At 38.5% G+C, this 20,361-nt stretch overlaps 1 protein-coding gene across 3 annotated transcripts in view; it reads right to left on the bottom strand.

Annotated features, from left to right (window-relative positions):
• The window catches only part of PRKG1 (protein kinase cGMP-dependent 1), a 1,388,722-nt gene that overhangs the window by 842,654 nt on the left and 525,707 nt on the right, over positions 1 to 20,361 (bottom strand). For all 3 annotated transcript variants that reach the window (XM_043987057.1, XM_043987060.1, XM_043987056.1), the window contains exon 3: positions 14,593 to 14,706. In XM_043987057.1, coding sequence (XP_043842992.1) covers positions 14,593 to 14,706 — 114 coding nt within the window. The remainder of the gene's footprint in view (positions 1 to 14,592; positions 14,707 to 20,361) is intronic.

Raw genomic sequence — 20,361 nt, 5'->3', positions numbered from 1 at the left:
ATTTGGGTTAGTGATCTCTACTAGCCCTCTCTTTAATATTGTATACCCTATGGTCCCTACTAGCTCCAACATTCTAGCTTCTAAAGTTATTTCCAGTTCCAATACACTATTCTTTAATGTTCCTTCTAGTCCCAATGATCTGTGTTATAAAATCACTTCCATCTATAAAATTATATCTCCTAAATTCTTTCTAGATCCAAAATTATATATTCTAAGTTCCCTTCCATCTCAAGTATTCCATGTTCTAATATTATTTTCAGCTCTAGAATTGATCTTCTAAAGTTACTTCCCTTTCTAACATTCTTTCTAAGGTTACTTCTACATTTGGGGTTTGTGTTCTAAGGTCACTTCCATATCCAATATTTTTGTGTTCTTAGGTTCTATCTTCAACACTCTATGTTCCAAACCTCTTCCATTCCCAACATTCTGTGTTTTAAGTTTCCTTTCAATGCCAACATTCTATATTTGAAGTCTCCTCCCTACTTTATCATTCTGGTACTACTGTTTGCTATCTCCACACTAACCCTAGTCTTGCTGATCCCTGGACAATATTGTAGGAACTCACTCTCCTTTTCTTACTACATTATTAATGGTGGTCCTTTGATGTAGTGTTGAGCTTGGACCAACAGCAATTCATTCCATATCCTTGCTGGATTTGGAGTCAAGAAGTGGTAAATTCAAAGCTGCTTCTGACACTTACTGTGTAGCCATGGGCTACTCACTTATCCTCTCAATAGCAATATCCCCCCCCCAATTATGGAAACCTCCAAAGGGATAGATCATCAAGTTGCTATATAGGAATTTCACATATCGGGGAGGGGGGGATGACCACAACCACTTCCCCAGCCCACACCCCCAAAGGAGTACTTTGAGCAAGTAATTTCATCATGTATCTGGGACTTTTTCTTGTCACTAAGATGAGCTTAAGTACCCCTAAAGTCTCTTTCAGCTGCCCATCCTTTGACCCCATGATGTCAAAGGTAGTCCACCAAAATATGTGCTTTGGTTAAAACAATTGCATGGGTTCCATGCCAATTTGGGTTGAATTTAATCTGGAAAGAAAAGTCTCACATCATAAGAGTTAGAGTACAAGTCAATGGTTCTCTTCTACTCTGCTAGATTCACTTTAACCCAGCACCAGCCCCAAGCTGTCAAGGGAAATAGAACACAAACATTTGATCCGTCCATCCCCTTGCTTCTTCTGCATCTTTCTATAAAATTCTAAGTCATCCAATTTGATAAGTGTTGAAGTCCTCTGCTGACAGTCTGGGCCAGGTGCCTAATGCATTTTTTATTTCCTTCCCTCCCCTCTCAACCTGTTTTTAGTCTGAATGTACTTCTGACTGTTCTTCTAAAGTTTGTGCTGTATTTTCCCTGCCACTGTTCCTCTTCTTGCCTGGTTTGTTTTCCTTGCAGAAAAAAAAAGTAACACAGGATCCTTACATATGCCCTACCTAACTTATTAAGAAGTTGGTGCACAATAATTCAATTTTGGAACTGAACAGTGAGAAAGATCCAATTTCACCTGGAAAATTCATTTGTCTCTCTATTTCTAGTAATGCATGAAAGTTACCACTTTTCTCCTTTGGACCCTAGAATTAATTTAAGCTAAAAGGGACATCAGCTCATTAATCTACAGGAGCCCCTGGGAAGAAGGTCAACTCTGCTGGGTCCAGCTTCCATAGATGAAGAAAATAAGTAATCTATGGGTTGGAAATGTGTTTTGTTATCCAACACCATTGGGATCTTAAAAGCCTCCTGATTCCTAGATGGAGGGGCTAAAAAGACTGTTGTTTAACTTCCTGAATCACATTTGAGGACTAAAGCTATTGTTTGGAGAGAGGAAGACAGAAAGACAGGGAGAGTAGAAGAAAAGGGTAGAGGGAGGTAGAGGGAGAGAGAGAGACAGAGAAACAGAGAGAGACAGAAACAGACAGAGAAATAAAGAAAAGAAGGAAGGAGGGAGGGAGGAAAGAAGGATGGGAGGGAAGAAGGGAGGGAGGAAGGAAGAAAGGAAAAGAAAGAAAAAACAGGAAGATAGAGAAAGAGGCAGAAAGTGATAGAGAAAGAGAAATGAAAAGGAAAATAGAGACTGGAGAGGCAGGCAGAAAAGAGATAGAGACAGAGAAATGGGGATCAATTCATCTTCTCTATTCATCTCCATTCATTGGAACTTTAAAAGTCCATTTTCTAGGGAAGGCTAATCCTAGGATCATTGGATTTAGAGCAAGAATGGAACTTAAAAATATTCAGTCTAACATTCTCCTTTTATAAAAGAAAGTAAAGCCCAAAGATGTAGAAAGGCTTGCCCCCAAATGTTTTCTGTTGTGTTTTTTTTTGTGGGTTTGTTCAATTTAAATATGCATATCCACATACAAAGACACATACATGTACACACACATACACACATATACACATACACATTTCCACATGTAGTCACAATAGCTAGCATTTATATAGCACTAAGGTTTTCAAAGCACTTTACATATATTTTCTCATTAAATACTCACAATATCCCTATGTGGGAGGTGTTATTTTATCTCCATTTTACAGATGAAGAAACTGTGGATAGGAGAAAACATGACTCACCCAGGGTCACACAGCTAGTGAGTGTCTGAGACCCTATCTGAGCAAAGATTTTCTTGACTCCACTTTCAATTCTCCACCAATTCGTCCATCAAACTGAAAGTTCGTGGCATTTGGCCTAGAGTCAGAACAACTCAAGTGTGAATTTGGCCTCAGGTACTTACTAGCTACATGACCCTTGTTAAGTCACTCAACCTCTGACTGCTTCAGTTCACTTATCTGTAAAATGGGGATAATAATAGTACCTACCTCCCAGTATTGTGAAAATCAAAGCAGATTATATATATATTTATATATATATATATATATATATATAAAATATTGATATTTATAAAGAGCTTAGCACAGTGGCTGGCAAATAGGAGTCACTTTATAAATGCTTGTTTCCTTCCTTTCCCTTGCTTTCCTAAAGAAACTAGGTGGGCTAATGGGTTGCCACAGTTAAATAATTAATAATGAAGTGGCCAGATTGAAGTTAAGGTCCATTCACAGGGCATCAGAGAGGTACATGATATATGTTTGTCCAGGCTGAAACACATTATAAATAAAGAATTATGTTGAAGAAGTAGAATATGGGAAACTATTGAAGAAATGTATGACTGAAAGAAAAGTGATGGATGGTCTTGTCATATGGCAAGAGTAAAAACAAAAAGCAAAAACCAAAGGGCAGCTTTTGGTTTGCATGTATGTTGAAGAGTGCATGAGGAAGGCCTCCTGATACATCAAGTGCCCCTGTATAGCAAACTGATGGGAGGACATCAATGGCAGTCACATAGACTAGGCTGGGTAGTGCTGGGTTGGGATCCATCACCAACCATCACTGAAGGAAACCCTTCAATGGTATCACAGGTCTACTGGCTTATGGATATCCATGAGATCCAGTAGGTCTACTATCCAAGGCCCATTCTAATAAAGCCAGAGAGGCTCCTCAATGGTAGCAGGAAGGGTCATGGATTTTTCAGGGCCACAACAAACCTTGAAGACCACTCCTAAGATACCGAAGCATCAGGATCTACTCTAGAGGAACAATATGGGACAGGGGAGGGAATTCATTCAATTACTGAGCAACAGTTGCCAGATTCTGACACCAGAAGGTTGACCTCTCAGGGTTTCTAGGATTCTTTACCCTAGTGTTCCTCATGGAGACTCTTTAAGCCTTTAATCTGATAACCCACTTCTTCTCATGAGTTGTGTTTCATCTCTGTAACCACTGAGATTTATATGAAGAATGTGGTTTCCAGTGCTTTTGTTGCAAACATTTTGATGACATCTGTCAGAACCAATGGAGCAGTTATTAGCAAAAGTTAAATGGACAGGCATGAGGATCCAGAGAGTGTGGAAAATCAATACCTTTTTTTTTTTTAACCCAAGTGAATGAAAAGCACGAAAGATGGAATGAAAAGTATAGATGGACTGATAGGATTTTAGAATCAGAAAGAAACATAAGGGGTTGTGTAGTCCATCATTATAAGGGCAGGACTTAGAACTGAGACCCTTGCCCCAAGACTGGCCTTATGCCACTACCTCTCATGATTACTTAGATATCATTTCAGCTACTTTGAAACTCTTAGTCCAAGCCTCTCAACTTAATGATAAAGAAACTGAAGGACACAGAGGACAGGGGCATTTTGGGGGGCTACAAAGAGGCACATCAGAAATGGATTGTACCCATGACTTCTGACTCAAGAGCTAGTGTTCTTCCCAGTGTACCACATTTTGTTTACATTTGTTTTGTTTTGCCTTAGGGTTCAATGAAACTATTCCATTCCTAAATTCCCCTTTTCAGCGATTATTCCCTGGATGTCTATTATTAACATTACAAGGCTTCCCCCCACTCCAGACCTGATAACTATTATATTTTTCCAGTAGAAAGCACATTTCCTTATTGATTCCCTGAACTGGCCCAGTCCTTTAGCCATAGGCTGCTCTATGTAGGGAAAACTCTGGGAGGCCATTTCTCCTTGGAAGGTAAGAAGCATCTTGACATTCCATAGTGAACGAGTGAAACCTTATTTATTTTGCATCTTTTTCCTTTTTCTCAGACAGTTTTCATTATCAATGTTTCAACAGGTACAAGAGAGGCAAGTAGGGATTTAGAGTCAGAGACATAGAGAGGCAGACATAGAGATATAGACAGAGACATAGAAGGAGACGCAAAGACAAAGTAAAGGAGAAACAGAAAGATATCAATACTAATAGACAATGAAAAGGATCTGGCCACTTAATTTTTTTCTAGGAAGACTGGACAGAGAATTCCTCATTAGCCAAGCAGGGCTCTCATCTCTTTCTGAGAGTCTGACAGTCCAGGGCTGTTGCTCCTCATTAAAACACAAAGTAAAAAAAAAAATACAAAACAAAACAAAACAAGGTAATAACTGCAGAGAAAATGTAATTGTTTGCTCTTTCAGGCTGGCTGGATGTGGTTTATTTCATTTGCACAATCACAGGGATGGGCCTTACAAACAGGAGGTGATATGGGGCTGTAGCATGATACGACCTGTCAAATAAGTGTCTGACCACTGGCTCCTTGTATGGTGCCATGAAGAAACAGGGCCCCCAGAGACACAGCTATTTTTACTCTTCACAATAGGAGGGATGGAGGGAAGGAGGGTGGGGCAGAAGGGGAAAGGAGAGGAGAGAGGAGGACAGGAGAAGAAAGCAGAGGAGAGGAGAGAGGAGGTGAGGAGAAGAAAGCAGAGGAGAGGAGAGAGAAGTACAGGAGAAGAAAGCAGAGGAGAGGAGAGAGGAGGAGAGGACAAGAGGGAGAGAGAAGATAGAATGAGAAAGAAAAGAGGGAAGGAGTGAGAGAGAAGCAGAGAGATAGAGACAAAGACATGCAGAGACCAAGAGACAGAAACAGGGAGCCAGGGCAAAGACATAGAAGGAGAGATGGAGAGGGAGAGAAGCACAACAGCTTTCCCCCCTCACCATTACCAGGCAAAAAGCTGATGGCCTGCTCCTTTGATACCTTGGACTCCCAAGCTCTACTCTTGGCTGCTCCATGGCCCTCCTATGGTCCACAGACCACCTAGATCCTGGCTCTGGTTTCCTCCTAGAACACGTTCCTAGGTGCGTTCATGCATCCTAACTCCAAACCTCTTCTCTGCTCATTTTTTTCAAAAGGGTCCTGACAGCAGCTGATTTCTAGTTCTTTCAGGTAGTAGCAAGCTTGACATTGATCTATGAAGTCACACACTCAAGAAACCACCATCCACCTCATGTCAAAGGCTCAAAGTTTTCTTTAATACAACAAATGTCAAAGAGAACAAAGGGGGAAAAACAATGACTTCATATCTTCAATGAAAATGTTCTCCTGGCTCTTAGTACACAGATTTTTAGGAGAGGATTTTGTTTGTTTGTTTTTGTTTTTGTCTGTTTGTCTGTTTGTTTGTTTGTTTGTTTGTTTGTTTTGGGGGGGTTGCCTTTCTTTATATCTCCAGCATTTAGCACTGTTTCTGGCACATGGTAAGCACTTAAGGCATGTTTGTTGATTGACTAACATTGCTGCTAGGCAACCTGGACCCTATGACCATCCAGACAATAATACATCTAAAAGAGAATCAAACCTAATGTCAAAAAAAGCCCTTTTTACCAGACATAAGTCACAAGTCACATGGATCCATGTTGCTGTACGTAGCTCCATTGTGGGAGGGGGGTATGGTTGGAATAAAATAAAATTTGTTTTTTGATGACATTGTAAGTGATTTGTTAAAAAGCAATTAAAACATTTCTGTCTTGTCATTGGAAGTTGAATTATGAAACACAGGAGAAGTAGTTAATACCAAATCTATGCCTGAATAATTCTCAGAAGAGCTTCTCCTAATGCATTCAGAATATTTCCAATTACCAGAAACATTCTCTGTAAATAATTTTCTGCAAAAATATCTCCTTTCATTTTCCCTTCAACTAAGCACCTACTATGTGCCAGGCACTGGGCTAAACACTAGGGATATAAAAAGAGAGAAAAGACGGTCCTTGCCCTCAAGGAGTTTATAGTCTAACTTGGGGAAACAAGATGAAAGTAACTATATACAAAGCAAGCAATTTGCAAAATAATTAGGAGATCACTAACAGAGGGCAGGTCCTTAAATTAAGTGTTTGGGAAAGGCTTCCTGTAAAAAAATGGATTTTAGTTGGGACTTAAAGAAGCCACAGAGATCAGTAGTGGCAGTGGAGGACAGAGAATATTCTGGGCATGGGGAACAGCCAGGGAAAATGCTAGGGGCTAAGAGATGGAGAATGTTATTCCTGGGACAGCTGGGAGTCTAGTTTCCTTGTACTGAAGTGTGCATATTGAGTTTATTTAGAAGACTAAAAAGGGAGGAGGGGGGCTATGAATGTCAAACAGAGCATTTTGTAGTTGATCCTAGAGGCAACAGGAAGCCACTGGAGTTTATTGAGTAGAGAGGAGACATGATCAGACAAGCACATTAGGAAATCACCTTAAGACCAGAATGGAGAATGGATTGGAGTGGGGAAAGACAAGGTTTTGAGACAATGACTATGCCCTCAATTATATTGTATTTTATTTATTTGTCTCTATCTATCTATCTGTCTGTCTGTCTATCTGTCTATCTATCTATCTATCTATCTATCTATCTATCTATCTATCTATCTATCTATCTATCTACTTATTCTTTTGATTTTTGCAGGGCAATGAGAGTTAAGTAACTTGCCCAGGGTAACACAGCTAGTAAGTGGCAAATGTCTGAGGCTGGATTTGAACTCAGGTCCTCCTGAATCCAGAGCCTGTGCTTTATCCACTGCACCACCGTAGCTGCCCTGACGTCCTCAATTTTAGAAGAACTTTCCATATAATCCAATATTAAAGCAAATAAAACAAAACAAAAAGAGTAAACTTCTCTTTGGTGGGAATGACGAGCTGGACATTGGTGTGTCAGGCAGAATGGGGATGTTGGCTGGGGATGGTGTAATGATACTCCTTTATGGCAAGGTTTCTTTTTTTCTTTGTATGCTCAACAGGTACCACAGTACCTATCAAAGAGCAAGCATTCAATCCTTTTGTTGAAAAGAAATAAATTAGATGTTATTTTTAGCCCTAATTGTAGCATAGGTAAAAAAATCCAGAGCAATGGCCCCTGACCCTTTAAAAAGTATATCCCCTGGGGGCAGCTAGGTGGTGCAGTGGATAAAGCACAGGCCCTGGATTCAGGAGGTCCTAAGTTCAAATCCTGCCTCAGACACTTGACACTTACTAGCTGTGTGACCTTGGGCAAGTCACTTAACCTTCATTGCCCCACAAAAAACAAAACAGAAAAACAAAACAAAAAGTATATTCCCATTCCACCTCAACAACCCAGCCCACCCCCAAAGCAACAATGATGCATCCTCCTCTTTGGTTATTTTGATTTATGTGAACCATCTTAGTATAAGAAGTAAGGATTCTAAGGGTAGAGAAGAGATGACTGACGTGCTGGGGAAGCTGAGGCTCTCTGCTGGTATTTGAAAGGTTGTTTTGTGAGGGAGGGGTTAAGTTTATTCTACTTGGCCCCAGAGGGCTGTATTTTGAACCATTGACCATTTGGAAATAAACAGATTGGGGCTTGAAGTCAGGAAAAAAACATCTCAACAATTACATCTCTATCAAAGTTCAAAGGGCAGTGATCTGCTTGGACAGATAATGAGTCTTCATAGTATCATGGATTTAAAGGTGGAAGAGAAATTAAAGGTCATTAGGTTCAATTCCTTCATTTTACAGATGAGAGAATTGAGGCATGAAAAGCTTAAGTGACTTTCCCATGGGTCCACAGAGACAAAGTACCTGAGGCAGAATTCAAATTCAGCTCCTCTTAACTCAAGTCCACCAGTGGACCTTGGACACCATCAACTTGCTTGGCAATGGCTGAATGGCCACTCTCTGGATATGAGGAGAGGGGGATGCTTTTATAGGTGTGCATTGACCTAGCTGATCCCTGAAGATTATCGATCTTTGCAATTCTGCATAAATTTAGTCCCAAAACATGGCTGCACCTTACCTGCTAAGCACTGCTGAGCCCAGCTCCTTTTTGTCAGCTTCTTTGTTTGTTTCTAACTTAAAGTGTTAGGGCTGCCAATTCCTCCATTGTGGCTGTTAGAGCACCTTGGATAGGAAAAGGCCCAGGGTGGGTGTAAATTGCTATTGTTGGAGCAGTAATGGTGGCAAAAGTTGAGTCCCCACCATGAACAACTCTTCAGGGAAACAAGATAATGAGATGTTTCTCAGTTTGGCCATGGGCATAGCAAATACTGTGCCATCAAAGGATTTGAATCTCCCCAAAGTGATTGAAATGAAGGCTATAGTCTGCAGAACCCTGTAAAAAGCCTATGTCTACTTCATAGCAAAGTATGTAGACAAAAGGTGGGCAATAGAACTGAAATTATATCAGAAGAAATGGAATTTCTAAGGTGCTTTAAAGGTTATTTTCTTATTAAAGGGTATTATTATGGGTATTTTCTTGTAAATGCTCCCCATGAAGTGCGTATCACAGTTATTATTATCCCCATTCTGAAGAAGAGTCTTGCAGAGGTTCCTTGAATTGCCCCATGTCACACAGCTGAGATAGGCTCAAATAATTGAATAAGGATATATTGAACACCTACCCTGTGATAGGAACTGTGATAGATTATGAGGATGAAAGAGAGAGAGAGAGAGAGAGAGAGAGAGAGAGAGAGAGAGAGAGAGAGAGAGAGATCTCCATCAATGACCTTATATGCTCATGAGTACATGCTTATAAATTATACATATGCAAAAATATATCAAAAATAAATTTAAAGCAATTTGAGCAAAGGTACTAGGGACACTCCAAGCCCCTCATTCAATCCATCATGTTATGTGTTCTGGGGCAAAAGGTCACAAATGAGTTTCTTTATATCTCATGTAAAGGTCTGGTCATGGTATCAGAAGATAGTATCTGCTACTGACTTGTAATGGATGATATCATTCCCTTGGTCAAAATATGGCATAGAACTAGTACTTTTTGACAAATTCTCAAACCTCTACTTAGCTGGAGCTCTTGTTCAGTAATTCAGGCAAGGGTGGGGATAATTCCAGTTACTTCAGAGTTTTATCTTGTGAGTTGGCTCACCCCCTATATAACTACCACTTTCCCATTTTTAACATCAAAATTACAGGGATTTCTTTTCCTTTTCAAATAATTTAATCACCATCAGAGGGATTCTTGACTCCCTTGCAAGCAACTTCCTTTTTTGACAATTGATTTTTTCCTCAGGTGAAGAGGCAATGGCTTACTGCTGAATGCCCAGGGTGTTCATTTCAGTTGTCTCAGTAACGAACATTTTGATTCTTACCTGCACCTGCCAATCTAGTGTTTTCACAAGAAGAGATAACATTCATAAAGCCTACATTAAAAAGCATCCCCCCCAAAAGCATCCCCAAGACTAATGCAGAAATATGTTTAATATGATTGTACATATATAACCTATATCAGATTACTTGCTGTCTTGGGGAGGGGGGAGGGAGGGAGAAAAATTTGAAACTACAAATTTTATAAAAACAAATGTTGAAAACTATCTCTACATGTAACTGGAAAATCATAGTATACTTTTATAATTTAAAAAAAAAGCATCTGCAATACAGATGTTTCAATATTTTTATTCTTGAGCTATTAGGTCTGTAGGTTTATTATATTGTGATCTCATCTAATGAGATTAAGCAAATGAAAATACAATTCTTCAAAGCTCCTGGAGCATGGGTAAACTCAGAAATGGTAATGTCATTTGAGAATGAAGCAGCAGAGAAAAGGTTGGATTTGGGTTCAGAGGTTGTGAATGAGGGCTTTGCCTCTTATAATCTGTATGACCTTGAGTAAGTCATTCAACCTTTGTATTTCCCCCATTTCCTCAACTGTAAAACAAGGGGGTTAGACTTAACAGCCCCTGAGATCACTTTGAGCTCTAGATATCTATTCCTATGACAAATACCAATGTCACCCACCATTACACTTGCAGTGATCTTGTCTGCCACCCACATATTTAGCTAATGTTGTGAAATGAAAATCACATTAAAGTCACTCCTTAGTGCTCTAATTTTGATGGCATGCCCTGTTGCTGCTTACAGAGTAAGAGGCATAATTACTGTTATTTTGGTTTCTCAGTGAAAGTCAGAAAACAAAACTCAAGTGCCATTAGCTAACACAGGTGTAACCCCACACTACATAAATCCCACTTTATATAACCCTAAGATATGAATTAAACTCTTGCTAAATTGATGTACCACCATAGTGATCACTAAGCTCCTAGATGATCAGGATGTCCTTTCATTGGCCATGACATTCAAAAGATGTTTCCTGATGATAATTACTCAGACTATCACAAAAACTCAGACTTGGAAAGAACCTTGGAAGTCATTATGCTCTGCCCATTCCTGAGCAAGAATCCTTTCTATAAAATGCCTGACAAGTGGTTATTTGGTCTTTCCTTAAAAGTTGCTAACAATGGAAAAATCTGCAACCTCCCGATGTAGCCCCTCCACTTTTAGAGAGCTCCAACAATTTCTCTTGCATCAAACTGAAATTTGCCACTTCACAACTTCTACCCACTTAGAATACCAAGTAGAACAGGTCCAAAACACAGCCCTTCAAATGCTTGAAAATAGCTACTATGCCATGTCTTCCCCTAAGACTTCTGCAGCCAAGTAAGCTATATACACAAACATTTACCACATGATTTTGTTTGGAACCAAATGAAGACCAAAATGATCATGCTTTGGGTAGGTAGATAGATAGATAGACAGACAGATAGACAGATAGATATTTGGGGACCCCTCATGATAATTCTGCAACCATTTTGGGGTCCGTGACTATCAGGCTCAGAAAAACTGCATGAGGCATATTTTTTCATAAATTTATGCAATAATTTAGTCCTTTACAAAAGTATCCTCTTGTACAGGTTAAGTTAAAGTATTTCCATTTTTTTATTAAATTTTCAAGTTCTAAGATTTAGCACTCTGAGAGTCAATGAAAGTCATCTATTCTCCTGAAAACTCAAATGATGATGTGATGAGAGTGTTCAAAATGTCCATATCTTTTGACTTACAAATGCCATGTTTAATCATGTGCCACAAGGAAGCCAATGTCAAAGAGTATGGCCCCATACAGCACCAAGTTATTTATAGTATTTTTATAGTAGTAAAGAAGTGGAAATAAAGATGCTTGTTGAAGGAATGGGTAAACAAGGTGTGGTATGTGAATGTAAAGGAATCTTATGCTGTGAAAAACTCTGAATATGATGAATACTGAGAATGATCAAAAAACGATAGACATACATAACTGACATAACAAAGATTATATGATTCGATACAAAGTGAAGGTGGCAGAAGCAGAAAAACAAGATACTCAATGATTAGAATAATACAAAAAGAAAGAACACTAATAATAAAACAATGAAATGCTGTGAATTTAGAATGAAGAAGCATGGTATAGGTAAATCTAAAACATCAGAAGTTGTGCTGATATCTTCTTCAAAGAAGGTGGGGTGGGGGGGATGGGGCTATCTTTAAGTACTTCTTTGGGCCAATTGAAAAAAAAAGTAGGGGAAAAAGGTCAGCAAAATATATCTGCTAGTTGGATGGTGTGCTCCATTTCCATGATATCTGCATAGAAGCAAGGGAAGAGGTTTTTTCATATCTCTTCTTTGGAACTACTTTCACTGAACTTTCCCCCCTACTTTTAAAATTCTTTTTTATGAAGGATGATGGCTCTCTGTGAGGGATAGAGGAGAAGGATACAGCAGAAAATGTAAATGATGTAAGCAAAAGATCTCAATATTTTAAAGGAAGTCATCTATTTCAACCCCCTTCCCCTATTTCAAGGATTTTTTAAATGCCCCCAGAGAAGAAGGAATTGATTTTCCCAAGATTATTACATAAGTAGAAAATAGTTCTGGAATTAAAACCCAGGCCCACTATTTCTAAACCCAACACTTGGTTGACTACAAAAATATACATTATGCCAAACTCATCAGAAACATGTCTGTTATATAAAATGAGTAATCAGATTCTAAGTAAAAGTTGATTTTTAAAATATATTGTTGCAGTATGAAGTAGACTTTAATGAGAAACACAGTAGAGATCATGACATATATAGAACATTTTAAATGTTTTCAACATGTTTTTACTCTCTATAGAATATTTCTATTTTGATCATATTATCTTATTTTTCCATTAACTCCCCTAAAATATATATATTTCTCATGGAAAAGAAACATCAGAGTGAAATTAATTTCACTTAACAGAATCCTGATGACTTTTCTCCAGTTGAATTTTCTTAAGCTGAATAAAGGTTGTAGTAAATTATTTTACAAATTGCTTGGTTTCATTATGGAATGAATGATCAAGTTAAATATTGATCTTATAGCATTACCAACTAACTTTGATTGGCTTTGCATGGTTACAAAATGGCATTAACATTTTTGGAGGATTCCAAATTGTTTATGATTTCAAGCAAATATTTGATCTCCCAAGGAGGGAAAAAAAACAACAACCATAAAACAATAACACTGAATCAATACCAATATGTGCTAACTAGTTATCCTTCATGATCAAGGAAATCAAGGCCCACTAATGACAAGTGCCACTGTGTCAATTTTGGTGAATAAATGATGACTCTTTCATGTCACTCACTTCATCAGTTTTGATGAGGTAATTTTATAATAACAAAAGTCAGTTTTTAGGCTCAATATCATTGGGCCATCTCAGTTAAACAACCATGATATACTGCAAATTATCAGAAATGGCCTACTGGAAAAATAATCAAAAGATCCTTAGCCAATTTTTATAATGAACAGAACTCATCTGCAACAATATATGCTAAATGACTTTTATAGAAGATAGTATTTTTCCTTCTTTGCAATAACACTCCATTACAATTATTGGCAGGTCAGTTCACCTATATGGTTCAACATCCCTGATAAACTTAATACCTGCTCCAAAGAATCCAAAGAAATTGGGGTTCATACATGATTTCATTTGGAGTTTTGCACTGGGCTACACCAAAATGCCCTGTATCAAAGGAGAGGAAAATGAGAAGGAGGGAGGGAAGAAGGGAGGAAGAGAGAGAGAGAGAGCACAAGAGAGAGAAAATGCATAGTGTAGACTAGATGAGAACATTGATTTTAAAATAACAACAACAAAACCATGTGTAGCTGCTGTTTGGTGCAGCTGTTTTTGAGGAGGTAACACTAGTTGCTAATGCCATATACATAAATGTCCCATTTTAGTGCTCAGATTTGAAAATAGGTTCAATCCCTAAAAAAGAAAGAATGTGCCTCATATACACCTTGATGACCAGCTGAGGAGCAGATCATGCTTATATTCACCTTGAGAATATAAAAATATATCCCATTCAGTGATGTTTGAATGAGATGATGAGGGCCTTTTTTCCTGAAGACTTTCATTTTCTATTATATTAAAATGATATCACCAGGAACATCTGTAAAGATTTTACAGAGAAGAGGAATACAGAAATGTGGGGTGGATTTTCTTACAAGTCTTCCTGAGATATAAAGACAAGAAGAGGAAACCCTACTGTTTTCGGAGATCTTTTTTTTTTTTTCAAATATTCCATTATTTTCAATATTTTCTTAGAAGGTGTTTTAAAGACTTAAGGGAAAGGCTTACAGTTTCTTGGGTGGATTTTTTCTGGAGGATTTATGGAAAGACATGGACAAAAGATGTATGAGATTAATCCATAAAACATGAGGTGTGACAATTAGAATGGTGACCTACATCTATGACATCTCAGAAGTACATAGTATTTTCAAATTCTAAATTTGCCAAAAGTAGAACTAGATAGGAAACTTGGACAAAATTCAAAAATAAAAGTAAAATCAGATTCAGTGTTGTTAAAAGGGCCCAGAAACCCAGTGATTCTTCTCATATCATCATGATGAAGCTGAAACACTTCAATTAGTAAGTCAGGATTCAATGGAGTGTTCACATCAATGAGGAAGAACATGGAAATAAACCAAAGATACTCAAAATGGTCTTACTTTTGACGGTGGCTGTGCGGGTACAATTGTATAGAATTGCGAGTTCTCCAAAGACTTTGCCTGGTCCCATAGTGCACAGCTTCACCCCCTCTTTGGTAACTTCAACCTTTCCATCTGTAGAGAGAAGAAAAGAAAAGCAATGATCAAAAAAATGAGTTCCACTCATTAAGTGTCCCTCTAATGGAGGTCATCAAATAGATAACATATTTGAAGTACTTTGTAGCTAGGTGGTTCACTGGATAGAGTGCTGGTCCTTGAGTCAGGTGACATGACTTAAAACCCAGCCTCAGACACTTACTAACTGTGTTATCCTTTGTGGCTAAGTCACTTAACCCTGTTTGCCTCAGTTTCCTCATCTGTAAAAGGAGCTGGGGAAAGAAATGGCAAAAGCACTTTAGTATCATTGCCAAAAAAACCTCAAGTGGAATCATGAAGAGTCAGACACAACTGAAAAATGACTGAACAAGCAAAGGTTATCACTCTAGAGAAATGCTGTCCTTTTTTTTTTTTTTCTTTTTTCAGGGCAATGAGGGTTAAGTGACTTGCCTAGGGTCAGACAGCTAGTAAGTGTCAAGTATCTGAGGCTGGATTTGAACTCAGGACCTCCTGAATCCAGGGCCAGTGCTCTATCCACTGCGCCACCTAGATGCACCCAAAACGCTGTCTTTTCAAGAGGGATGGTGAATGTCAGGTTAATTTTTAATTTCCTTAAAGTTTTTGTTTGTTTGTTTTTTGTTTTTTAAAGAAGGTAAAATACAAATGTGATAAAATGTTGTTTGGGAAAATTTTCTAAGAGGCAGCCACTAGACCTTCTATTTCCAGCCTCTCTCCTATTGCATGGGAAGTCCTTTGTGTCTACAGTACTGTCTCTCATGGCCTTCCCCTCAGTATCTCTGGCTTCCTTCAAAGGACAGCTCAGGTACCACCTGCTACAGGGGGACTTCTCTGGTCTCATCAGGTATTAGCATTCTCTCTAAAAAGGTCTGCTTCCTATTTTGGCCCCACCAATCTATGCACATGCTCTTCCCACAATAGAATGAATGGAAGTTTCTTCAGGGCAAGGAGGATTTTGTGTTTTATCTTATAAAGATAGAAAGGTGCCTGGCAAAGAGGAAGGGCTTTTAAAATATTTGTTAAGCTGGGAGCAGCTAGGTGGTGCAGTGGATAGAGCACTGGTCCTGGATTCAGGAGGACCAGAGTTCAAATCCAGCCTCAGACACTTGACATTTACTAGCTATGTGACCCTGGGCAAGTCACTTAACCCTTATTGCCCCCCACCCCTCTTAAAATATATATATTTGTTAAGTAGGATTAAGCAAAACGAAATTGAAAAGGAATTTGTGTCTCATGGTAACCATCTCTGGGAGAGAGGAAAGAACAAAAATGAAATTCACATGATAATTTTATTGTGTATTTGAAAGGAATAGCAAGTTTTACATAGCAGATTTGAAGTTTCATGTCCAAACATCTTTTTATTGCACTATGTTAAGGAAATGCTTGTTTAATGTCATAAATTAAAAATTAAAAAAATTAAAAAGTGAATGACAAAGCATGATGAAACCTGGCTATAAATCATATCACTTTCAATATTAAAAGGAAAGAAATTTGGCTGTAAAAGAAAAAAACCATGGTGCCGTCTTATCACCTTAAAAAAAAAAGAAAGAAAAAAAAAAGAAAATTAATTTGACTTTGACTCAGGAGATGAGTGTTGCAATGCTGGCTTGGCCACTGCTTAGCTCCATTACCTCTAGCAAGTCACTTCACCTCTTGTGGACCTCAGTTTCTCTTCTATAATAAGGGTATGATAATACCTGTACTACCTATGTCATAAAATTACTATGAAAACACTTTAAAAACATGAAAGTACTATTGAAAAAGAGAGTTATTTCTGTTACTGAGGATATGACAGTGAAAATAATTGGTATAATACTTAATGGAAGAATCTGTAGAGAGATTTTTAGAAGCAAATACAATTAAAAATGCTTCTTTCCATCAATGGCAGAATGAATAACCAAACTAGAGTGTGTGGATACAGAACAATATTGTCAATGTTCAGTTATAAAGGAGTTGGAGTAATTCAAAAGAAGTTCATGTAGTAGATGTAGATATAGTTCATGAAGTAGAAACAGGAGAATGATTAACACAGTCAGTCTCTTAAAGGGATGGAGCTTGAAGAGTTGGACAAGGTGGAGAAAAGACTGGCCTTGGAGTTGGGAGGACTTTAATTTAAATCCTGCTCCTGACCCATTGTGATGTGTAACCAAGTTCAAACTCTATAGCCTTTCAGTTTTCTTAGGCAACTCTCAAAAATGAAAAGTTATGGATGAATTGCTGAACTACATGGGAGTCAGTGAGTACACACTGATTGAGCACCTACTATGCATCAGACACTGTGCTAAATGCTGGGGATACAAAGTAAGGCAAAGAAACAGCTCCTGCCCTCAAGGAGCTTGCAATCTAAGGTGGAGGACAACATGCAAATACCCACGTAAAAATGAGACAGATCAGGATAAATTAAATGAAAGAATAATAAAAGGAAGACAAACCCTTGAGTGAATTTGAGTATCAATCTTCATTCCAGAAAATTAATATACCTTCTTCCACTCAGAAGGGGGCTATAGGACCAGAATACTGTATATATTTTTGGATAGATTTTGTTTTGAATAACTGTTTTTCTTTCTCCTGATCTAGGGTGTAGTACTGGGAGAGTAGGCTAGAGTTACTGTAATCCCGAAATGAGCAACATGAAAAAGGAAAAGAACCCAATAAAATGTATTTAAAAAAATAAAATTTGCTTCATTTTCTCTAAATGTATCCCAGCTATTTCTAATGGAAAATAGGAAGGTTGGGCTGGAAGGCCACTACAAGCCTTTCTAGCTGTAAATTCTAGGGTTATATAACTTCTCCATGTGCAACCCAGCTATCTTTGTGGATTTCAATGTTAAATATATGTCTGAAAAATGAAATAGAGTCAATGGGCATTATATCTAGAAAACTTGCTCCTGGGGAATTCTCCACGTGAATAAGGAAGGCCACTGGAGCAAAAAGGGAAGTCACATTAACCCCCAAACCTGACTTATTTGCCTCTCATATGTGAGAAATAACTATCCTGGAGGGGACCCATTGTTCTCCCCTTCTTTTTTGGTCCATTCTTTTCCCCCACTCCAAGGTCCAGTTCTCCTTGAAAGTAAGATTCAGTTTGGTCAGGCCCATCCACACCATACCCAGGTAAAAGCTATTATGCTCCAATCCGCTTGGTTGGGGTCTACATTCTTTCTCTGATGTCTTTTTGACCAAGATTTAAGCAACCTAAGTCACTCCCAAGACTTTCTAACCCACCTCCAATCATGTCAACCAATTAGATTTGATTGTTATGTGATAGACCACCTACAGTTAGAAGGGCATATAGGGGGCAGCTAGGTGGCACAGTGGATAAAGCACTGGCCTTGGATTCAGGAGGACCTGAGTTCAAATCCAGCCTCAGACACTTGACACTAGCTGTGTGAACCTGGGCAAGTCACTTAACCTTCATTGGCCTGCCAAAAAAAAAAAAAAGGGCATATAGGCTGTGATCCCACTGCCATGAGGGGTCTTTGGTCAGAGAGAGACACCCATTGACCATCATTTTATTAATAACCTGTTGTCCTATTAATAAAACAATCAAGTTACCCAGAATGTATCTCTCTCATATTTTTAAACATGACACAGCATCTCTTCTCTGAGTATTTATCCAACTTGGAGAAGTCTGCTCTTTTACCATGGTATAGAACACCAAGTACCTATAAGGAACAGTATAAAAGGGGAGACAGGAAGGAAAATCTGGGTCATGGGAACCATGGATAGTTTTCAAAGAATATAAGAATGAAATGCTGAAGGAGATTATGGGGGGGGGAGGGAGAGAAGAAGCCCTGCCTACTGTGAGACTCCTCGCCAAAAGTACGGTCCTTCAAAAGCCACTTCAGTAGCATGTGCTCAACTCTCAAATGATTAAGCTAAAACTTCCGTTTTTTACCACATTATGGAAAGACATACCACTGCTTAAAAAGAAGGAAAATAAGATAAATATGGTGAAATGAAAAAATGTTATTTAAAATGGATGAAACCCCAACCATTTAATTCAAAGGAGTCATCATTTAAGATGTAAAGGGTAGAGAGTTATGAGAGCAATGCATCTTAGATTTAGTTCTCTCCCTTTGAACAGAAATTAAAGGCAAAATGACTGCAAAACACATGGGAATTCAAATAAACAAACACTTAAAAAGTGATGACTTGTATTGAGGACACTGGGATTCCTGGTGAATGTGATCACAGACTTTAGAGCAGGGAAGATCCTTTGAGATCCCTAAGGTCCCTTCTAGATCTAATTCTATGATTCCATGACATAATCATTTGTGGTAAGGAGGGTGACCACATCTCCTCTTCTTGGTAGTATAGTGGTTAGAAAATTGAGATTACAGTAAGAAGGACTTGAATTTTGATACTGAATCAGAGTAGCTTGTGATCCTGGGCAAAGCGTTTACTAGTCCATTCCATGTCATTCTTTTTCTACTTGGATTATCATTCTGCCTTTACACACAGCTCTCCCAAGCTGTACTCTGCCCCCTAAAGTCACCAGGTGAGCTTTTGTATGATCTTCCTAGGGTTCAAGACTCCAGAAAATTGTCATCAGCCCCCAAACAACTTTATTTAACAGTTCCTCTGTACAAGCTATCTCCCACCCCATTAAAATATAAGTTGTTCAAGGGACTGCCTGTCTTCCTAGTATTTTTGAATAGGTAAAAGAGTAGGTTTAATCACTGAATGGGTACTGCCTCAGGCAAACTGAGACCTTAAAGACCTTAGCTTAAAAAGGCCAAGATCTTGCACTGCATCCAGGACCATCTCCAGTCTTCCTGATCTATTTGTGCCACTGGAACCAGATGGATCCAGAGATGAGGCTGAAGCTGGTGACTTTGCACAGGCCTGCCTCACTTAAATTCAATTCACTGCAAGTCATGATATCACCTCCCCAAGTCATGGTCCTATTCTAAACCAAAGTGCCTAACATATAGTGCTTAATCAATGATGTGTGTATCTTCTATTTGTCCATGTGATCAATGGCTCAGCCAGTAAACATTCATTGTGCACCTACTATGTGCCAGATGGTGTGCTAATGACTGGGTATAGAAGTACAAAAAGTGATATAATTTCTAATCTCAAGACTTCTCATCTTCAGCTTCCTCATCTATAAAACAGTGCTAATAACCTAACACCTACTCCTGAAAGTTATGAGACCCAGATGTTCAAATGTTTATAAAGTACTTTGTAAAAAATAATGTGTTCCATAAATGTAAGTGATTATTATTAATATGTACCTTTTAATTGCAATTGCTTGAATTTGAATTATTCCTCTAGACCATCTGATCTCTCCAATCAAGTGAGCAGAATAAAATGGCTTGTAAAAACTAGGCACCTAATGAAGACTTTTTTAGGGGACTAGATTGAATTTATAGGATCATAAGACCCAAGGTTGAGAGCTGGAATGAACAAAAGAGACCTCCCTCTCTGGATTTTATACTTGAAGAAATTGAGGCCAAGAGAGGTTGGGATTTGGCCAGAATTAAATAACAGCTATGATCAAAAGTATGATTTGAACTCAGGGTCTCTGACTCCAGAGAAACATTCTTTCACCTTCCTTATGGGGAATGGGATTAAAAGGCTCCAGAATATTTTAGGAGGAGGTAAAATTGTACAGGGAGTTCTTCTGTAGGGACAGATTGGACTGGATGT

The sequence above is a fragment of the Dromiciops gliroides genome, chromosome 2 (genome assembly GCF_019393635.1).
Source record: "Dromiciops gliroides isolate mDroGli1 chromosome 2, mDroGli1.pri, whole genome shotgun sequence".
Lineage (NCBI taxonomy): Eukaryota > Metazoa > Chordata > Mammalia > Microbiotheria > Microbiotheriidae > Dromiciops > Dromiciops gliroides.
The sequence above is the reverse complement of the archived record's forward strand: the minus strand, read 5'-3'. Positions and strand labels throughout refer to the sequence as shown.